Source organism: Saimiri boliviensis, chromosome 2 (assembly GCF_048565385.1).
Source record: "Saimiri boliviensis isolate mSaiBol1 chromosome 2, mSaiBol1.pri, whole genome shotgun sequence".
NCBI classification, from domain to species: domain Eukaryota; kingdom Metazoa; phylum Chordata; class Mammalia; order Primates; family Cebidae; genus Saimiri; species Saimiri boliviensis.
In genome coordinates this window covers 7,747,126-7,764,835 of record NC_133450.1, presented here as the reverse complement: position 1 = coordinate 7,764,835, position 17,710 = coordinate 7,747,126, and the positions used below count along the sequence as shown (strand labels likewise).

The following is a 17,710-nucleotide window of genomic DNA, read 5'->3' as shown; positions in this document are numbered from 1 at the left end:
AAAAAGAAAGAAAAATGAAATAAACAGTAACAAACTGTTAAAATGAAAATTTTGCCACATAGTAATGTGGTTTTTATGTGGGTGTTTATATACCCAAATATGTATGTGGATATTTTAACTGCAGATCTCTCTGGTTCCCAGTTATTTAGAAGATCTTGTTGTGCAATAAATTTAAGGCTTTTTACTAATCCTTCTTATCTCTTTTTATTTATTGTAAGCAGTGTATCACATTGATAGTAAGTTAATCATGCTGATAGTGATTATGACTTCTGCATATAAAAAGAGCTAAAAAGTTTGAGAATAAAATTCCTCTATTTGCTGGGTGTAAATTAAATTTAATCTTCGATTATTGCCTCTGTATCTCAAGTCTTATAAAGTTTAAATCTGCCTCTTAAAAATTGTGGATTGCCCTGAAACTTAACAAAATAATTCAAAAAAACCTAACTGATGCTGACAAGCAAAACTGAGGTTGACTGCTGCTTGGAGTTTTTCAATTTTTTATCTTTAGTTGACCAATTAATCTTTACTTAGTTAATTCTTAGAATTCAGTCAGTCTTTAGAATGGTTTCTGTTTGTATTGTTTTTGTTTTTTTAACCATCTTGACTTGATGCTTGGGCAACCTGATAGCATGTGGTCATGCCAGGAAATTAGTTCATTGGTGAATATGGTGTGATTTCTGAATGCTGATGCTCTGGAACATCATTATTATCTTGATATTTCATAATATTCAGAAAAGTGAGATGTGAGCACTGATTATTTTGTTCAAGAAATAAGGTGTGAGATACTTCCATTTATGCCTTACAGACCTGAAGAAGCTAGCAAATGCCATGACCTTATAGCTTTTTAATATGATTTATATGCACCTTGATTTTAAGTTGTCATTATATTGTCTGGTGACCTCCCAAAGAGCAGGTTAGCTTTCTAGATTTGGTTTTCATCTTTTTGTTAGTTTCAACAGCAGAATTCCGTGGAAACTTCAGGTTCTATTTACTGTTATACTTATTGCTCCCTTCAAACATTTCAATATCCATTGCTGCTTTCAGAAGATTTTCTTTTTATGGAGGAAAATATGGTAGATTTCCTCTGGCATTTAAACTGTCACATTTGTCCCATTACTCAAATCTTACCTCATTTCTGGAACTCCTCATCACTTCTTCTTGACCATTTACATTCTCCTGGTTCTTCATGTTCCTCCCTCCAGACCCATCTGTATCCACCTTCATTAAGTAAAAAATTACCAGACACACTTATGTGCAAATTTATAAGTAGGTATTATTTTTATTCTGCATTTATATATGTTGTTCTATTTATGAATTTCATATGTGTAATTATTAATTTCAGTCTGCTAGATTGAAAGCTACATAATGGCAAGAATACCATCTAACATACAGCCTATAAACCTTAGAGGGGCATCATATACCCTGCGGACCCTAACTACAAGTCTACTAGATTTACTGACATCCACTTTGGTGTCTTGGAAATATTCTTTACTAACAGTGGCTGAATATACAAAGAAAGAGATGATATGAGGTTTACATCTGCTATCCAAAACTACTTTTTGTGTATTTCCTGTAGTAAACCTATAGTAAAGTCATGTATTATGTAGTTTTGTGATAAATTTTTTGATATTTTGAAGGAGATGGAAGAGTAATAAGTCCTTCGCCTTGTAATAAATCATCATGCATCTCATCCACAACAAATGTGACAGAACTATATGGGCTGGAAATGAAAACTGCCACGAGCTCCTTATCAGCATTTGGAGATTCTTCCATTAAGACACCTTCAAAGTCCAGAATCCGACAGGGCTGTCATAGTGCTGGCCCCAATGTATCTGGTAATGAGGGACTATCATCTTAGTTATAAGAGAGCTAAAACTTAAGGAGTCAGGATTACAAAGGGATAAAGATAGCACTGGGGTAGTTCTGTACTTTCAACCAATCTGTAAGGCAAGGGAAACATTATTTGGCATATATGGAACACATAGTTTAGGTTTACAGAGGAAAGAAACAAATTCAACTTAGTAATTTCAAATATGGAGAGCTATAGAAACTATACTTTCTAGATAAGACATCTATAGGTGCCAAAATTCTCCAAATATAAGGTGACTTTAGTTTCAAGACTTCGAAGGTTTTTCTTAATTAAGTAATTTGTATATCATTTTTAATAGGTGATCATATTAATTTGGTGAGCTCATCACTGTCATCATTTCCTATTCTTCAACGTTCTTCTGAAGAGAAAATTCTTTACTCAGACAGGTTGAGCCTAGAAAGGTGAGGACAATTTCTTTTCTTTTCTTTTTTTGACTAGGTAATACATAGACATGGTACAAGATTTGAAAGATGCAAGTCTCCCTCCTTCCTCCTCTTCCCCAGTTATTCAATTCTTCTCCCTAGATATAATCTTTTTTTTTTTTAACCAATGTTTTGCTTCTCCTTCCAGAGGTATGGTGAGGAATTTTATATCTATGTAACATAAAAGAGCTTGAGTATACTCTACAAGAGTACTATAGCAATTCTACAATATGTCATTGATGAAAATGGATTTCAATAAAGAAAAAAACTGCAATATAATCCTCACATGAGCTTCCTGGGCCCTATGTAGTTTAGTTTCCTGTTACTTCATTGGCTTTGTATCTTCCTACACTCTCCTTCAGTCATTGCTCAAACCATACCTGCCTCCTTGCTGTTCCTTGAATACACCAAGAATGATTATACCTCAGGAATTTGGTACTTAATGCCTGGAATGCTGTTCCTCCTCATATCTCTAGGCTCATTCCCTTACCACCTTCAGGTCTTCACTCAAATGTCATCATTTCAGGGATGATTTTCTCTGGCCATCCTCTCCAAGATTGCAACCCCTTCCACGCTTTAGTCTCAGCTCCCTTCTCTGCTTTTATTATTTTTCTTCTTAGCGTTTATTACCCTATAACATAATAACTATTTACTTATGTTTATTGTCTGTCTCCTACTAGAATACAGGTTCCATAAGCACAGAAAGTTTTGTCCAGTTCTGTATTCTTGATATCTAGAACAGAACCTGGTACAAAACAGGCTCTTGATACAATTTTTTTAAGTGAACAAATGCATTTAGAACTTGATCCCCATCTTTACATCTAGGAAACTATCCACAGTAGAATGGTGGATGAAGGATCCCAACCTCTACCCCAACGGCATAACCAGCAGAGAACAAACATCTCTGCTATGTATACCTTTAGCTTAGCAGTACACCCCTGACAACAAATTATATTGAACTATCTGTGTTTATAGTTGGGAAAAATTGCTGGAGGTTCTAACATGTTCTTTTGTAGGCAAACTAACACTGAAGGGCAGTATCTCTCATGACGTCTTTGCAGTATAAATGGTTTCTGAGATTGCTGTCTAATATTTATAACTTTCATGATAATCATTTTAATGTTTTGCGGGATTTTTATGATAACTTTTTTCTTACTATTTAAAAGACTGGCAAAAAAATAGTACCTCAGCCCTTCAGTTTCATGTTACTTGATATTAGCAGGAGCCAGTAACAAGTTAGGCACTTTCTTTGTAGCTTGGGGTGACTCAGGCAGTTATAAAGATGAGTTCTTAACAGCATGGGCCTCTAGGGTAGAGAAGCAAACTTTGATCAGGTGGAGACTTGCTTATCAAGAAAATCAGGATTAAGAGAACTGATTCCACTTCAAAAGTTGGTTGTGAACTGACAGAATCACAAAGATATCATAAAGTTAGGCACAGTTTGACAAGAGCCAGGATGCACAGTCAAGAAAGTTTGGCTAGAAGCTAGGAACTAACTCAGGGATGATTTTTGAGAGCCAGTGAGTAGCCTCAGTGACTTCCAAAGGCAGATCTGCCATGCTGTGTATCTTCTTAGCTAGGAGGCTGAGGGGTCAAGAGTAGAATCCAACCCTGAGAAGAACTGCTTGGAAGAGCTGGGCTCTAACTGTTTTGGGAGTTAGGTTAGGCCTGGAGTACCAGGAAGGCAGCCTCTCAGCACCAATAAGGAAACACAGAAGCAAAGGCCTAGTCCAGTAGATGTATCAGTAATGGGATAGGAGGTATAGCAACTCAAGAGTTTTGTAGGCCTAGAAACTTCCCTTGAGGGCACTGGGCCTCTGGTTATTACGTATGTTTGCTTGCTTGTTTTGGTGGAGTGACAGGGGTTTGTGGGGTTAAGCGGTATATAAGTGAGCCTTGGCACTAGGACTTAACCACTGTGTTTAGAATCAAAGAAGGTGACTTTATTTCAAGCTACTGTAGCTTATGTAAGAGGGGGGATGGAGGTTATTTATTTTCCTTTCTTAGTCATGACTAATTCAAGAATTGGATGAAATAGAAGTTGGGGAATATCAGTAAGTTTAAGAGAAAAAGAAAAAGACTGAAGCAGAAGTGAGACGATTTAAAGTTTTTGCTAAGCTGATACATAAAGATATAGATTTTAAGGTAGAATACTTATAATTTATTAATTTATAATTTATATACTAACTTTATTCATTTATCACAGTTGTGATAAAACAGATGAAATGTGATAAAATTCTTGAATATATGAAATGAATTTTAAATATTCTGTGATAAAATAATTGAATACATGAAATTAATTATAAATATTAACCACACATCAAAAGAATTAAATATTACCCCAAATTTCTTTTGCTTTTCACTATCTTAAATAGGTTTCTTTAGGATCTATATTTTTAAACATCATATCTTTGTTAGCCATTAACATTCTGTTATTTTTTTTTCTGCAAATCATTCTTTTTTCTCTTTATCAGGAAGATTCTGATCATTTTCATAGTTTCACTTATGGTAGTAACACTCTTATTTTCTTCAAAGCTTACACTAACTTGATTTCTACTGAAAGAGAATATTTCTAATAAACTTCCCTATTAGAGTTGTTCACACCCAAATAGAGCTGAATTTCCTTTGAAGACTCCTTTTAACCTCTCAGAGTAGAATCACTCAGGACCTGCTTTCAGCCTCTATTATTTTACTGCTAGAATTCTTAAAGGACCCTGAACTCATTTACTTCACCTGTAATACATTATAACATTTTGCATAATAAACGCTTACTGGTTTTCTTTTCTTTTTTTTTTTTGTTTTGAGACAGAGTTTTACTCTTGTTGCCCAGGCTGGGGTGCAATGGTTCAATCTTGGCTCACTGCAACCTCCACCTCCTGGGTTCAAGTGATTCTCCTGCCTCAGCCTCCCAAATAGCTAGGATTACAGGCATGTGCCACCACGCCTGGCTAATTTTGTACTTTTAGTAGAGACGGGGTTTCTCCATGTTGGTCAGGATGGTCTCAGGTGATCCACCCACCTCAGCCTCCCAGAGTTCTGGAATTACAGGCATGAGCCACTGTGCCTGGCCTATGGCTTACTGTTTTAAATACAACTGAAAGCATATATTTTTAAGGTTTCATCCTACCCTCTAGCACTATAAATGCTCTGCGAAGTTCAAAGTGTTAAGCATGTACACATATACTTAAAATCTTAGTTTCTGAGGAAATGTTAAGTAAGGTCCACCTTGCCATTAATGGATCTCAGGATGAATTTTTTTTTTTAATCAAAGTGAATTGTAGATGGCTGAATTTCTTGCTCTTTTGAACATGTCATCCAGCCCAAGAGCCTGTGATTCTCTGAGAGACCCTTTTATATGTTTTTAACTCTGATGACTTAGTTGCCTGGGCAGTTGTTATGTCAGTGGATTGATGCCAAGGGCATTTGTCTGGTTATGAGACAAGATTCTTTCAGCCATTTAAACCTCTATCACCAAAGGCAATTAGGTTGAATGTTTTCTCATGTTAAGTCAATTTCATGTGAAATAACTTATGTTTGAGGGTTTTTTTAAATACAATGAGAGCTTAGACATAATAATAAACACTGTCAAAGTCTATTGGCTTTTTTGTGAATGATTTATAATTAAATATAAGTCGCTTAGTTCATGGGGGTTGGAAGTGGTCCGACTTATTTTTTTCTCCTCACAGAGTGAGAGCTCAAAGATACTACTACTAATATTCATAAGAGGAGGTAGGCAGCTGAATCATAACCTAATTAACTTTTTAAATTTTTTTCCTAGACAAAAGCTGACTGTATGTCCTATCATCAAAGGGGAAGAACACCTTCGTTTGTTGAACTTCCAACATAATTTTATAACTCGGATACAGAATCTTTCTAATCTACAGAAATTAATATCCTTGGATTTATGCGATAACCAGATTGAAGAAATTAGTGGGCTTTCTACTCTGAGATGCCTTCGTGTCCTTCTGCTGGGGAAAAACAGGTATTCTTTGTAGAGCAGTTTTTGTTTGTAGCCTAATGTTATGGATAGGATTAATGTGGAGTCCTATGGTGTTTAGATGACAACTTAGAATTGAATAATACTTAAGAAATGATATAGGCTAAAAAGTTTTGAAGATTATTTGAATGGATTAAGATTCAGCTGTAATTTGTTTCATGAGATTCAAATAACATTTATTATGCATTTTTCTTCCATTGCTTTCCAGTGCCGTATCTTATAGGGAAGTAAATAGCAGACTTTGGCCTTGATTTCATTTTCGTAGAACTTAGTTTAAGCATGTGTATTCACTTTAGGCTTATGTGTTTCTCTTGTGACTCTTTCTGGTGTTTGACTGAGGGTAGATACTCGATACTTTGTGATGATCAAATCACGAATTGGTTCTTTTTCAGCTGGCAGTTTCGGTTTGTATCTAACATTCCATCCTGTGTGAACTTCCCCAGTTCCTTTCATACAACTCGGTTATGTCAGGCAGCTGTACAGTTCTTGACACGTTTCTTTGAGAATCATTCACAACTTTTCATTCTATTTTACTGGATAGCTTTTGCAATGCCTACACAGAAGGGCTGTATAGTAAAACCGAAAAATGGTTTTTATATTATCAAATGAGGAAGTTTAGATATAGCATTATAACCAGGCTAGGTTCTCCTCCCTCATCTTTTCCTGCCTCCCACCCCAGCATGGATCTTGGATTACTCCTTGCAGGGAAAAAAAGTAATATCTTTTCCTCACCCGTCTCAAGGTTGATGTCTGACACTCTATAGCAAAGACATATTAACAAGAGAAAAGCATTAAAAATTTATTTAATACAACTTTTACATGGCACAAGAGCCCTTATAAATGAATACCTTCTAAAACAGGGAAAACTGTATTTTTATGCTTAGATTTGATAACAAGTAGGCAGTATGATTGGACAAAATAAGGTGTGATCTAATGGTAATAAACTGGGAAAACTTAGCAAGGCCTGTTTGTTCCGATTCTTCTTGGTGTCCCTGTCTTCATTTCCCTTTTTTGGGTTATATTGTGTATTTTATTTCCATTGCTTCCTTCCATGAGGGTCATACGACCCTCATTCCAGAGGAATCCTGCCCTATACCCTAAAAGGGAAGCCATAGATCAGACAATTCTATCTGGAAGCTAGATCAGAGAATTCTTTTTATGGCCTCAGGGGAGAAAGGTGGGAGAAGGTCAGAGAGTGAGCTTCTTCTTTATATAATTTCCTCAATTTCCTTCTGTTTAAATTATTCAGTATGCCAATGTGCCATAGTTGGGGAGCCTTGTGTACTGAGCCTTGACTATCTTTATTCTCACTACCCAGTGATAATATAAGATACTTTTCTCAATATCATGTCCCAGAGTTCTAGGCTCTTGTCTGCTCTTCATGGTTTCTATGAATGCTCCTATCAGTGTAGTTTATTATCCACAATTAGTCCAAGTGTTAAGCTAAGCATTATGTAGTCTGAGCAAATTTGGAGATTATCTTAGCCTGTTTATGTAGCTATTAGGCCCGACTCATTGGGGATCAAATTTTAACATGATGTTTGGTGGGGTCAAATATGCAAACCATAGCAGGGAGGTTATAGAATCATAGAATATTAGAGCTTGAAGTGACCTCAGAGAGTAGCTTCTCATTTTACAGATGGAGAAATGGAAAGGCAAAGTGACTTTTGCAAAGTTAGATATATATGAAAGCTATACAATAAGGGCATGCCATCAGAGCAGTTCACTGAGAGTAAAGCAAGAAGGAAAGATACCTTGTCATACATTTATGGCTATTTCATACATTTATGGCTAAAAGATAACTTTTCATACATTTATCCCTATTCTTTTGCTGAGGTGCTCCCTATTCTATTGCACAGAAATTTCTCAGAGTTACTGATTTCTTTGCCTTGCTTATAATTATTCTTTAATACCATGGTCATTATTCCCTGCTTTTAGTTCTTGAGTTAATAATTTTTAGTAATATTTAAAATCATTTTCTCTAGTATTTAAGAGGTGCTCCTGGCTCCTACCATTTTATGTCATCTTTCCATCTATTCTGTTTTCCTACTTGTACTTTTCAGCTTCTCTTGCTTCTTAGAATTAATCCTTTAAGTTGTTGTTTTTGTTTTTGATAACTTGTGCCTTGAAGGCACCGGTCTATCTAACCTTCTGATTTTATTTAAGGTATTTTTGTTCTTCCAACTCTAAGAGACTTAATGCCTTTCTACTATATCATTATGTTAGTGAAGTAAAAGCTGTCTAATGCTGTCTCTTCTTCCTCTTTCTACTCTTCCATCTTTTTAATTTGTTATTTGTTTGGTTTTAGTCTTATTTTATTTTTCACATAAAAGAATAGCTGTTGAACAGTTCTAGAATTATTAGTGTTCTTGAATCAAAAAAAAAAAAGCCAGAAGATAACTTTCCATATTCCCCCCATTGCATGTTTGAAGTATCAGTAAAACACAAGTCTGGTGGTTCCTAGCCAAGATGGCCGAATAGGAACAGCTCTGAAGTGCACTGCCCAGCAAGAGCAACACAGAGGGTGAGTGACCACCACATTTCCAAATGAGGTACCAGGTGCATCTCAATGGGACTGGTTGCACAGTGGGTGTAACCCAAGAAGGGCAAGCCGAGGCAGAGTAGGGCACTGCCTCACCTGGGAAGTGCAATCCCCAGAGGACCCCCCTCCTTACCCAACAGAGGCCACTGGGGGCTTTTCCATCCACTCCAGCACTCTAGTTCAGATACTGCGCTTCTTCCACAGTTTTTACTGCCCATAGACCAGGAGATTCCTGGGCCAAAAAGTACCGTGAGTTTCCAGCATGGAGGTTTCACCTGACACCATGGGTTTCTGCACAAAAACTTACACAAATCTGGGCAGCCATTTCAACTGTGTCTGGAACACCTGGGAGACAGAGCCATCCATTCAACTGAAAAAGAGGGGACTGAAAGCAGGGAACCAGGTGGTCTGGCTCGGTGGGTCCCACCCCCACAAAGACCAGCAATCTGAAATGCTCTGGATTGACAGTTTTGTGGCAAGTGCAGCTGGATCCTGGACAGTCGAGCTCTGTTGGAGGAAGGGCGTGTCTGCCCTTACTGAGGCAGTCCACCACTACTGAGGCAGTCTGCCACTACCAAGGAAGTCCGCCATTACTGAGGCAGTCTGCCATTACCGAGGCAATCTGCCATTACTGAGGCAGACCACCATTACTGAGGCAGACCTCCATTACCAAGGCAGTTCTATCTGTACCTCTGTAAACAAAACCACTAGGAAGTTTACACAGCAGCCGGGCAGAGCTCTTAGCAGCTCAGCAATGCGTCTGCTGGCAGACTGTCACTAGACTGCTTCCTTGCTGGGCAGAGCATCTCTGAAAAAAGGCAGCAGCACATCAGGAACTTATAAATAAAGCCCCACTTTCCCAGGACAGAGCACCTGGGAAAAGAGGTGGTTATGAGTTCCACTGCAGCAGACTTAAACGTACCTGTCCAGCAGCTCTGAATGGAACAAGGGAGCTCACAGCTTAGCACTTGAGCTCTGATAAGGGACAGATTATCTCTTCAAGTGGCTCCCCAACCCCCATATGTCCAAAGAGGCACCTTATAAGGGAGAGCTCTGGCTGACATCTGGTTGGACAAAAATAACAGAGGAAGAAACTGACAGCAACCCTTACTGTTCTGCAGCCCCTGTGGGTGATTCCTAGGCAAGCAGGGTCTGGAGTGGACTTCCAGCAGTCCTGCAGCAGAGGGGCCTGATTGTTAGAAGGGAAAGTAAAAAACAGAAAGAGATAGCTTCAAAATCAACAAAAGGTATGTCCACTCAGAGACCCCATCCAAAAGTCACCAACTACAAGACCACAGGTAGATAAATCCTTAAAGATGGGAAGAAACCAGCACAGAAAGGATGAAAATACCAAAAACCAGAATGCCTCTTCTCCAAGGGATCACAACTCCTCACCAGCAAGGGAAGAAAGCTAGATGGAGAATGAGTCTGAAGAACTGACAGAAGCAGGCTTCAGAAGGTGGATAATAACAAACTTCTCTGAGCTAAAAGAACATGTTCTAACCCAGTGCAAATAAACTAACAACCCTGAAAAAAGGTTAGACAAAATGCTCACTAGAATAACCAGCTTACAGAAGAACATAAATGACTTGATGGAGCTGAAAAACACAGCACGAGAACTTTGTGAAGCATACACAAGTTTCAACAGCCGAATCGAAAAAGCAGAAGAAAGGATATCAGAGACTGAAGATCAACTCAATGAAATAAAATGAGAAGGCAAGATTAGAGAAAAAAGATTAAAAAGAAATGAACAAAGCCTTCAAGAAATATGGGATTATGTGAAAAGACCTAATCTACGTTTGATAGGTGTACCTGAATGTGACAGGGAGAATGAATCCTAGCTGGAAAACACTCTTCAGGATATTATCCAGGAGAACTTCCCCAACCTAGCAAGGCAGGCCAACATTCAAGTCCAGAAAATACAGAGAACACCACAAAGATGTTCCTCAAGAAGAACCACCACAAGGCACATAATCATCAGATTCACCAGGGTTGAAATGAAGAAAAAAATGCTAAGGGCAGCCAGAGAGAAAGGTCGGGTTACCTGCAAACTCACAGAGGATCAGACTCACAGAGGATCTCTTGGCAGAAACCATATAAGCCAGAAGGTGGTGAGGGGCAGTATTCAACATCCTTAAAGAAAAGAACTTTCAACCTAGAATTTCATATCCAGCCAAACTAAGCTTCATAAGCAAAGGAGAAATAAAATCCTTTGTGGACAAGCAATTTCTGAGAGATTTCATCACCACCTGGCCTGCCTTACAAGAGCTCCTGAAAGAAGCACTAAACATGGAAAGGAACAACCAGTACCAACCACTCCAAAAACGTAATGGTAAAGACATCAACACAATGAAGAAACTGCATTCACTAACAGGCAAAACAACCAGCTAGCATCATAATGGCAGGATCAAATTCACACATAGCAATATAACCTTAAATGTAAATAGGCTAAATGCCCCAATAAATGTTGACTGGATAAACACAGATTGGCAAGTTGGATAAAAAGTCAAGACCCCTTGGTGTGCTGTATTCAGGAAACCAATCTCATGTGCAAGGACACACATAGGCTCAAAGTAAAGGGCTAGAGGAAGGTTTACCAAGCAATGGAGAGAAAGAAAAAAAAAAAGCAAAAATTGCAATCCTAGTCTCTTATAAAATGGATTTTAAACCAACAAAGATCAAAAGAGAAAAAGAAGGGCATTACATAATGGTAAAAGGATCAACACAACAAGAAGAGCTAATGATCCCAAATACACACCCAATACTGGAACACCCAGATACATAAAGCAATTTCTTAATGACCTACAAAGAGAATTAGACTCCCACACAATAATAGTGGGAGACTTTAACACTCCACTGTCAATATTAGATCAACAAGACAGAAGATTAACAAGGATATCCAGGACTTAAACTCAGATCTGGACCAAGTGGACCTAATAGATATCTACAAAACTCTTCACCCCAAATCCACAGAATATACATTCTTTTCAGCACCACATTGCACCTACTCTAAAATTGACCACGTAATTGGAAGTAAGTCACTTTTCAGCAAATGCAAAAGAATGGAAATCATAACAAACAGTTTCTCAGACCACAGTGCAATCAAATTAGAACTCAGGATTAAGAAACTAACTGAGAATCGCACAATTTCATGGAACCTGAACAACTGGCTCCTGAATATCGACTGGATCAATGAAATGAAGGCAGAAATAAAGATGTTCTTTGAAACCAACAAGAATGAAGATACAATGTACCAAAATCTCTGGGACACATTTAAAGCAGCATCTAGAGGAAAATTTATAGCAATAAATGCCCACATAAGAAGCAAAGAAAGATCTAAAATTGATACCCTATCATCCAAATTGAAAGAGCTAGAGAAGCAAGATAAAAAAAAAACTCAAAAGCTAGCAGAAAACAAGAAACAACTAAGATCAGAGCAGAACTGAAGGAGACAGAGACACAAAAAACCCCTTCAAAAAATCAGTAAATCCAGGAGCTGGTTTTTTGAGAAGATCAACAAATAGACAGACTGCTAGCCAGATTAATAAAAAACAAAAGAGAGAAGAGTCAAATAGATGCAATAAAAAATGATAAAGTTGATATTACCACTGATTCCACAGAAATACAAACTACCATCAGAGATTACTACAAACGACTCTATGCAAATAAACCAGTAAACCTGGAAGAAATGGATAAAATTCCTGGACACTTGCAACTTCCCAATCCTAAACCAGAAAGAAGTTGAAACCCTGAATAGACCAATATCACGGGCTGAAGTTGAGACAGCAATTAATAGCTCACCAATCAAAAAAAGTCCAGGTTCAGCCAGGTTCATAGCTGAATTCTACCAGACATACAAAGAGGAGTTGGTACCACTCCTTCTGAAACTATTCCAAACAATCTCAAAAGAGGGAATTCTTCCCAAATCATTTTATGAAACCAACATGATCCTGATACCAAAACCCAGCAGAGACTCAACAGAAAAAGAAATCTTCAAGCCAATATCCATGATAAACATAGATGCAAAAATCTTCAATAAAATACTGGCAAACTAATTACAACAGCACATCAAAAAGCTTATCCATCACTATCAAGTAGACTTTATCCCTGGGATGCAAGGCTGGTTCAACATATGCAAGTCTATAAACATAATCCACCACATAAACAGAACCAAAGACAAAAAACACATGATTATCTCAATAGATGCACAGAAGGCCTTTGACAAAATTCGACAGTCCTTTATGCTAAAAACTCTCAGTAAACTAGGTATCCATGTAACATATCTCAAAATAATAAAAGCTATTTATGATAAACCCACAGCCAATATCATACTGAATTGGCAAAAACTGGAAGCATTCCCTTTGAAATCTGGCACTTGACAAGGATGCCCTCTCTCACCACTCCTATTCAATATAGTATTGGAAGTTCTAGCCAGAGCAATCAGGCAAGAAAAAGAAATAAAGCATATTCAATTAGGAAAGGAGGAAGTCAAATTGTCTCTATTTAGAAGACCCCATCATCTCAGCCCAAAATCTCTTAAACTGATAAGCAACTTCAGCAAAGTCTCAGGATACAAAATCAATGTGCAAAAATCACAGGCATTTCTATACACCAATAACAGACTAACAGAGAGCCAAATCAAGAGGAAACTCCCTTTCACAATTGCTACAAAGAGAATAAAATACCTAGGAATACAACTAACAAGGGATGTGTAGGATCTCTCTAAGGAGAACCATGAACCACTGCTCAAGAAAATAAATAAGAGAGGACACAAACAGATGGAAAAATATTCCATGCTTATGGTTAGGAAGAATCAATATTGTGAAAATGGCCATAGTGCCCAAAGTAATTTATAGAATCAGTGCTATCCCCAACAAGCTATCATTGACTTTGTTCATGGAATTGTAAAAAAACACCTTAAACTTCATATGGAACCAAAAGAGAGCCCACATAGCCAAGACAATCCTAAGCAAAAAGAACAAAGCTGGAGGCATTATGTTACCTGACTTCAAACTATACTACAAGGCTACAGTAATCAAAACAGCATGGTACTGGTACCAAAACAGACATATAGATCAATGGAACAGAACAGAGACCTCAGCAGCAATGCCACACATCTACAACCATCTGATCTTTGACAAATCTGACAAAAACAAGGAATGGGGAAAGGATTCCCTGTTTAATAAATGGTGTAGGGAAAACTGGTTAGCAATATACAGAAAGCAAACTGGACCCCTTCTTGACACCTTACACTAAAATTAACTCCAAATGGATCAAAGACTTAAACATAAGACCTAACACTATAAATAACTGTAGAAGAAAACCTAGGCAAACCATTCAGGACATAGTCATAGGCAAGGACTTCATGACTAAAACACCAAAAGCATTGGCAACAAAAGCCAAAATAGACAAAGGGAATCAAATTAAACTCCAGGGCTTCTGTACATCAAAAGAAGCAATCATTAGAGTGAACTAGCAACGAACATGTTGGTAAAAAATTTTGCAATCTACACACCTGACAAAGGGCTAATATCCAGAATCTACCAAGAACTAAAACAGATTTACAAGAGAAAAACAAACCCATTCAAAAGTGGGACAAAAAATATGAATGGATACTTCAGTAGAAGACATATGTGAGGCCAACAAACATGAAAAAAAGCTAATCATCACCGCTCATTAGAGAAATGCAAATCAAAACCACATTGAGATACCGTCATGCCAGTTAGAATGGTGATCATTAAAAAATCTGGAGACAACAGATGCTGGAGGGGATGTGGAGAAATAGGAACACTTTTACACTGTTGGTGGGAGTGTAAATTGGTTCAGCCATTGTGGAAGACAGTGTGACAATTCCTCAAGGATCTGGAGCTAGAAATGCCATTTGACCCAGCAATCCCATTACTGGGTATATACCCAAAGGATTATAAATCATTCTGTTATAAAGACACATGCACACGTATGTTCATTGTAGCACTGTTTACAATAGTGAAGACCTGGAGCCAACCCAAATGCCCATGGATGATAGACTGGACAAGGAAAATGTGGCACATATACACCATGGAATACTATGCAGCCATAAAAAATGATGAGTTTGTGTCCTTTGTAGGGACATGGATGAATCTGGAAACCATCATTCTCAGCAAACTGACACAAGAACAGAAAATTAAACACTGCATGTTCTCACTCATAGGTGGATGTTGAGCAATGAGAACACATGAACACAGGGAGGGGAGCATCACACACTGGGGTCTGTTGAGGGGGTTAAGGGAGGGACAGCGGGGGGTGGGGAGGTTGGGGAGGGATAACATGGGGAGAAATGCCAGATATAGGTGACGGGGAATGGAGGCAGTGAACCACCTTGCCATGTATGTACCTTTGCAACACTCCTGCATGATTTGCACATGTGCCTCAGAACCTAAAGTACAATTTTTAAAAAATGCAAGTCTGATCATTAAAACAAATGCCAAGTGCTCTCCAGCCAGCTTGCTGTGACTTTGACACAGCAAGGGGCCTGTGAGCTGTGAAGATGGAAATCTATCCTGAGTTAGTACTTTTGTGAACATTAGGCAAACCTGGCCAAGGATGCTGGTAAAGAGGGAAGTACATCTGCTTGCCTGTCTCTTCATGCATTTGTATTGGATGACTCTTTGCTTCCTGCTGGTCAAGTTCAGAAAGCTTTCTCCTTTCCATATTACAAAGGTCTGCATTGTCTTTTGGCCCAAGGCAGTAGAACCACATATGGAAATTCAGGGCAGTCACAGCCTCTGGGTTCAGGCAACTCCAACAAAGATTTCTACTCTAAAGCTAAGAAAGAACCTTTCTCAGGTTCTGTATGTGAGGTTTCCATTACTAAAGAACTCCCAACCCCACATTGCTGTCAAAGTTTCTGTTCTCTGTTTGTTCTGCCTTCAGTATCTCCTGCTTATTCTCTCCAGGTCATCTGCCACCCTCATCATTACAGGCTAATGCATAGAACTTCTCTGCATTTTCTTCTGATCACCCAGGATTATAGATACAAAGCTCTGTTTTAGACCCTGGGATTCTCTGTTTCTTTCCTTTTGACTCCTTGAGTTTCCCACTTGAGGATTTGTTTCTGACACGTGAAAAGCTGAGCCTGAAAAGCTGAGTATAGGTCCTATAGTGAGGTCTTTATCCTGGCATCAGTAACATAATGTGACTTGCAGAGATAGGCTGTGAAATATCCCTAGAGGGGTATATCCCTCATCTTTTTCTAGTTTTAGTTTCTGTTCAGTGGAAGAACTTCTTTTTAAAATAAATCTTTTAGGTCACATTGGTGTTCATGTAAAAATGGTCAAATCTGGGGACACAGGCTAGGATTCTGCAAATTCCTCACATCAATACCTAATCTGACCAGTGGGGGCCTTCTAGGTCAACTGATGCCTTCATCTACCTCTGAATTCTTTCGAATTGGCTACGTTTTTAGGTTTTTAGGTGTTGGCGGGGGTGGAAAGAGAATTTATGGCAAAGGCAATTTGTGAGAACAGGAGAGCAAGATATTTGGTTGGTCTTGGGTTTAACTGATTGAACAATTTGTCTTTCTTCCTCTTCACCTCAGCAATCCGAATCTGATGTGAAAGTCATAAAGCAGCTGTGTGTCAAAACTAAACTAATACCAGAATTCATGTTATAGCCCAATAGGTTCTTCTTGCCTGCTGCACCGAAAAGTCAATACACTGAGACAGCAGGTATTGCAGCTGAGTACAAGTTTAATAATCACAAGGCATTCAAGTGAGGAGGATGGGAGGTATTTCTCAAATCTGCCTCCCCAAGAATTTGGAGACTAGTATTGTCAATGGTTGTTTGGCAGGCAGGATGCTGGGGAATATGGGTTTCTGCTTATTTGTTGGGTTGGGGATGGAATCACAGGGGTGTTGAAACTCTTTTCTTGCACTGAGTCAGTTCCTGAGTGCTGATCACCAGTCTGAGTGGTGTCAATTGGTCTACCAGAATCTGAAAATATGTTGAAAAATATTTCAAACACCAGTCTTAGGTTTCATTAACGATGTTATCTATAGGGGAAATTGGGTAAATCACAAATCTTATTACTATTGGCTGTGTGATTCCTGAGCAGTAAGCAATTACAAAAAGGCAAGTTAGAAAACAATGACTGGTTATTATTTAATTATGCCTGAGTCTTAGTAGAATTGAAGCCCCTATTGTCTTTCATTAGTTTTATGAAGATGCTTTTGGTTCCTGAGTAAAGATGAGGTTAGTTTTAGGAAGGGACTATTATCATCCTTGGTTTAAAGTTAAACTGTAATCTGAATTTTTCCCATAGTTAGCTTGGCCTATGTGCAGGAATGAGCAAAGACAGTTAGCTTGTATGATTAGAAGCAAGATGGAGTCAGTTATGTTAGATTTCTCTCACTGTTACAATTTTACAAAGGTGGTTCCCATCACAACAGACAGGGAGTGAATATGTGAAGCCCTGGTGGAATTCTGAGGGAAGGCATACTACACATGATGGTTTCTCTGATTAAAGTGCCTTAAAGGTGCTCAGGATTTCTGATAAAGACAGAAACAGACTACATTGATTCTCCAAATCATAGAACTTTGGGCTGATATAATCTCCATTATCCCTGGATAATTAACATAATTTTCAAAATGTTAAAAATGTAATACTCAGACAAATAATAATCACAGCATTAAAGGTCAGTATTTTAATTAATTCAATAATGTGGGAAATAGCAGGATGACAAAGCTGGTTCAAAGGAGGGTAAAATAAATTAATAAATAGTCAGTGTTTTCACAAGCACTCCAGGTGATTATGATATACCCAGAAATTTGAGAACCACTGTTTTAGGGAATGTGAGCTTGGAAGTATAAAGGAATTGAATAAATGGCTTCTCTAATACCTG

At 38.1% G+C, this 17,710-nt stretch overlaps 1 protein-coding gene across 5 annotated transcripts in view; it reads left to right on the top strand.

Annotated features, from left to right (window-relative positions):
* The window catches only part of LRRC49 (leucine rich repeat containing 49), a 141,486-nt gene that overhangs the window by 6,209 nt on the left and 117,567 nt on the right, over window positions 1-17,710 (top strand). For 3 of the 5 annotated variants that reach the window (XM_074392731.1, XM_003929676.4, XM_074392732.1), the window contains 2 exons: window positions 2,169-2,271; window positions 6,071-6,274. In XM_074392731.1, the coding sequence (XP_074248832.1) occupies window positions 2,169-2,271; window positions 6,071-6,274 (307 nt within the window). Of the gene's footprint in view, window positions 1-1,637; window positions 1,836-2,168; window positions 2,272-6,070; window positions 6,275-17,710 lie in introns of all 5 variants that reach the window. The other 2 variants (XM_074392730.1, XM_010340288.3) reach the window with 1 other exon arrangement.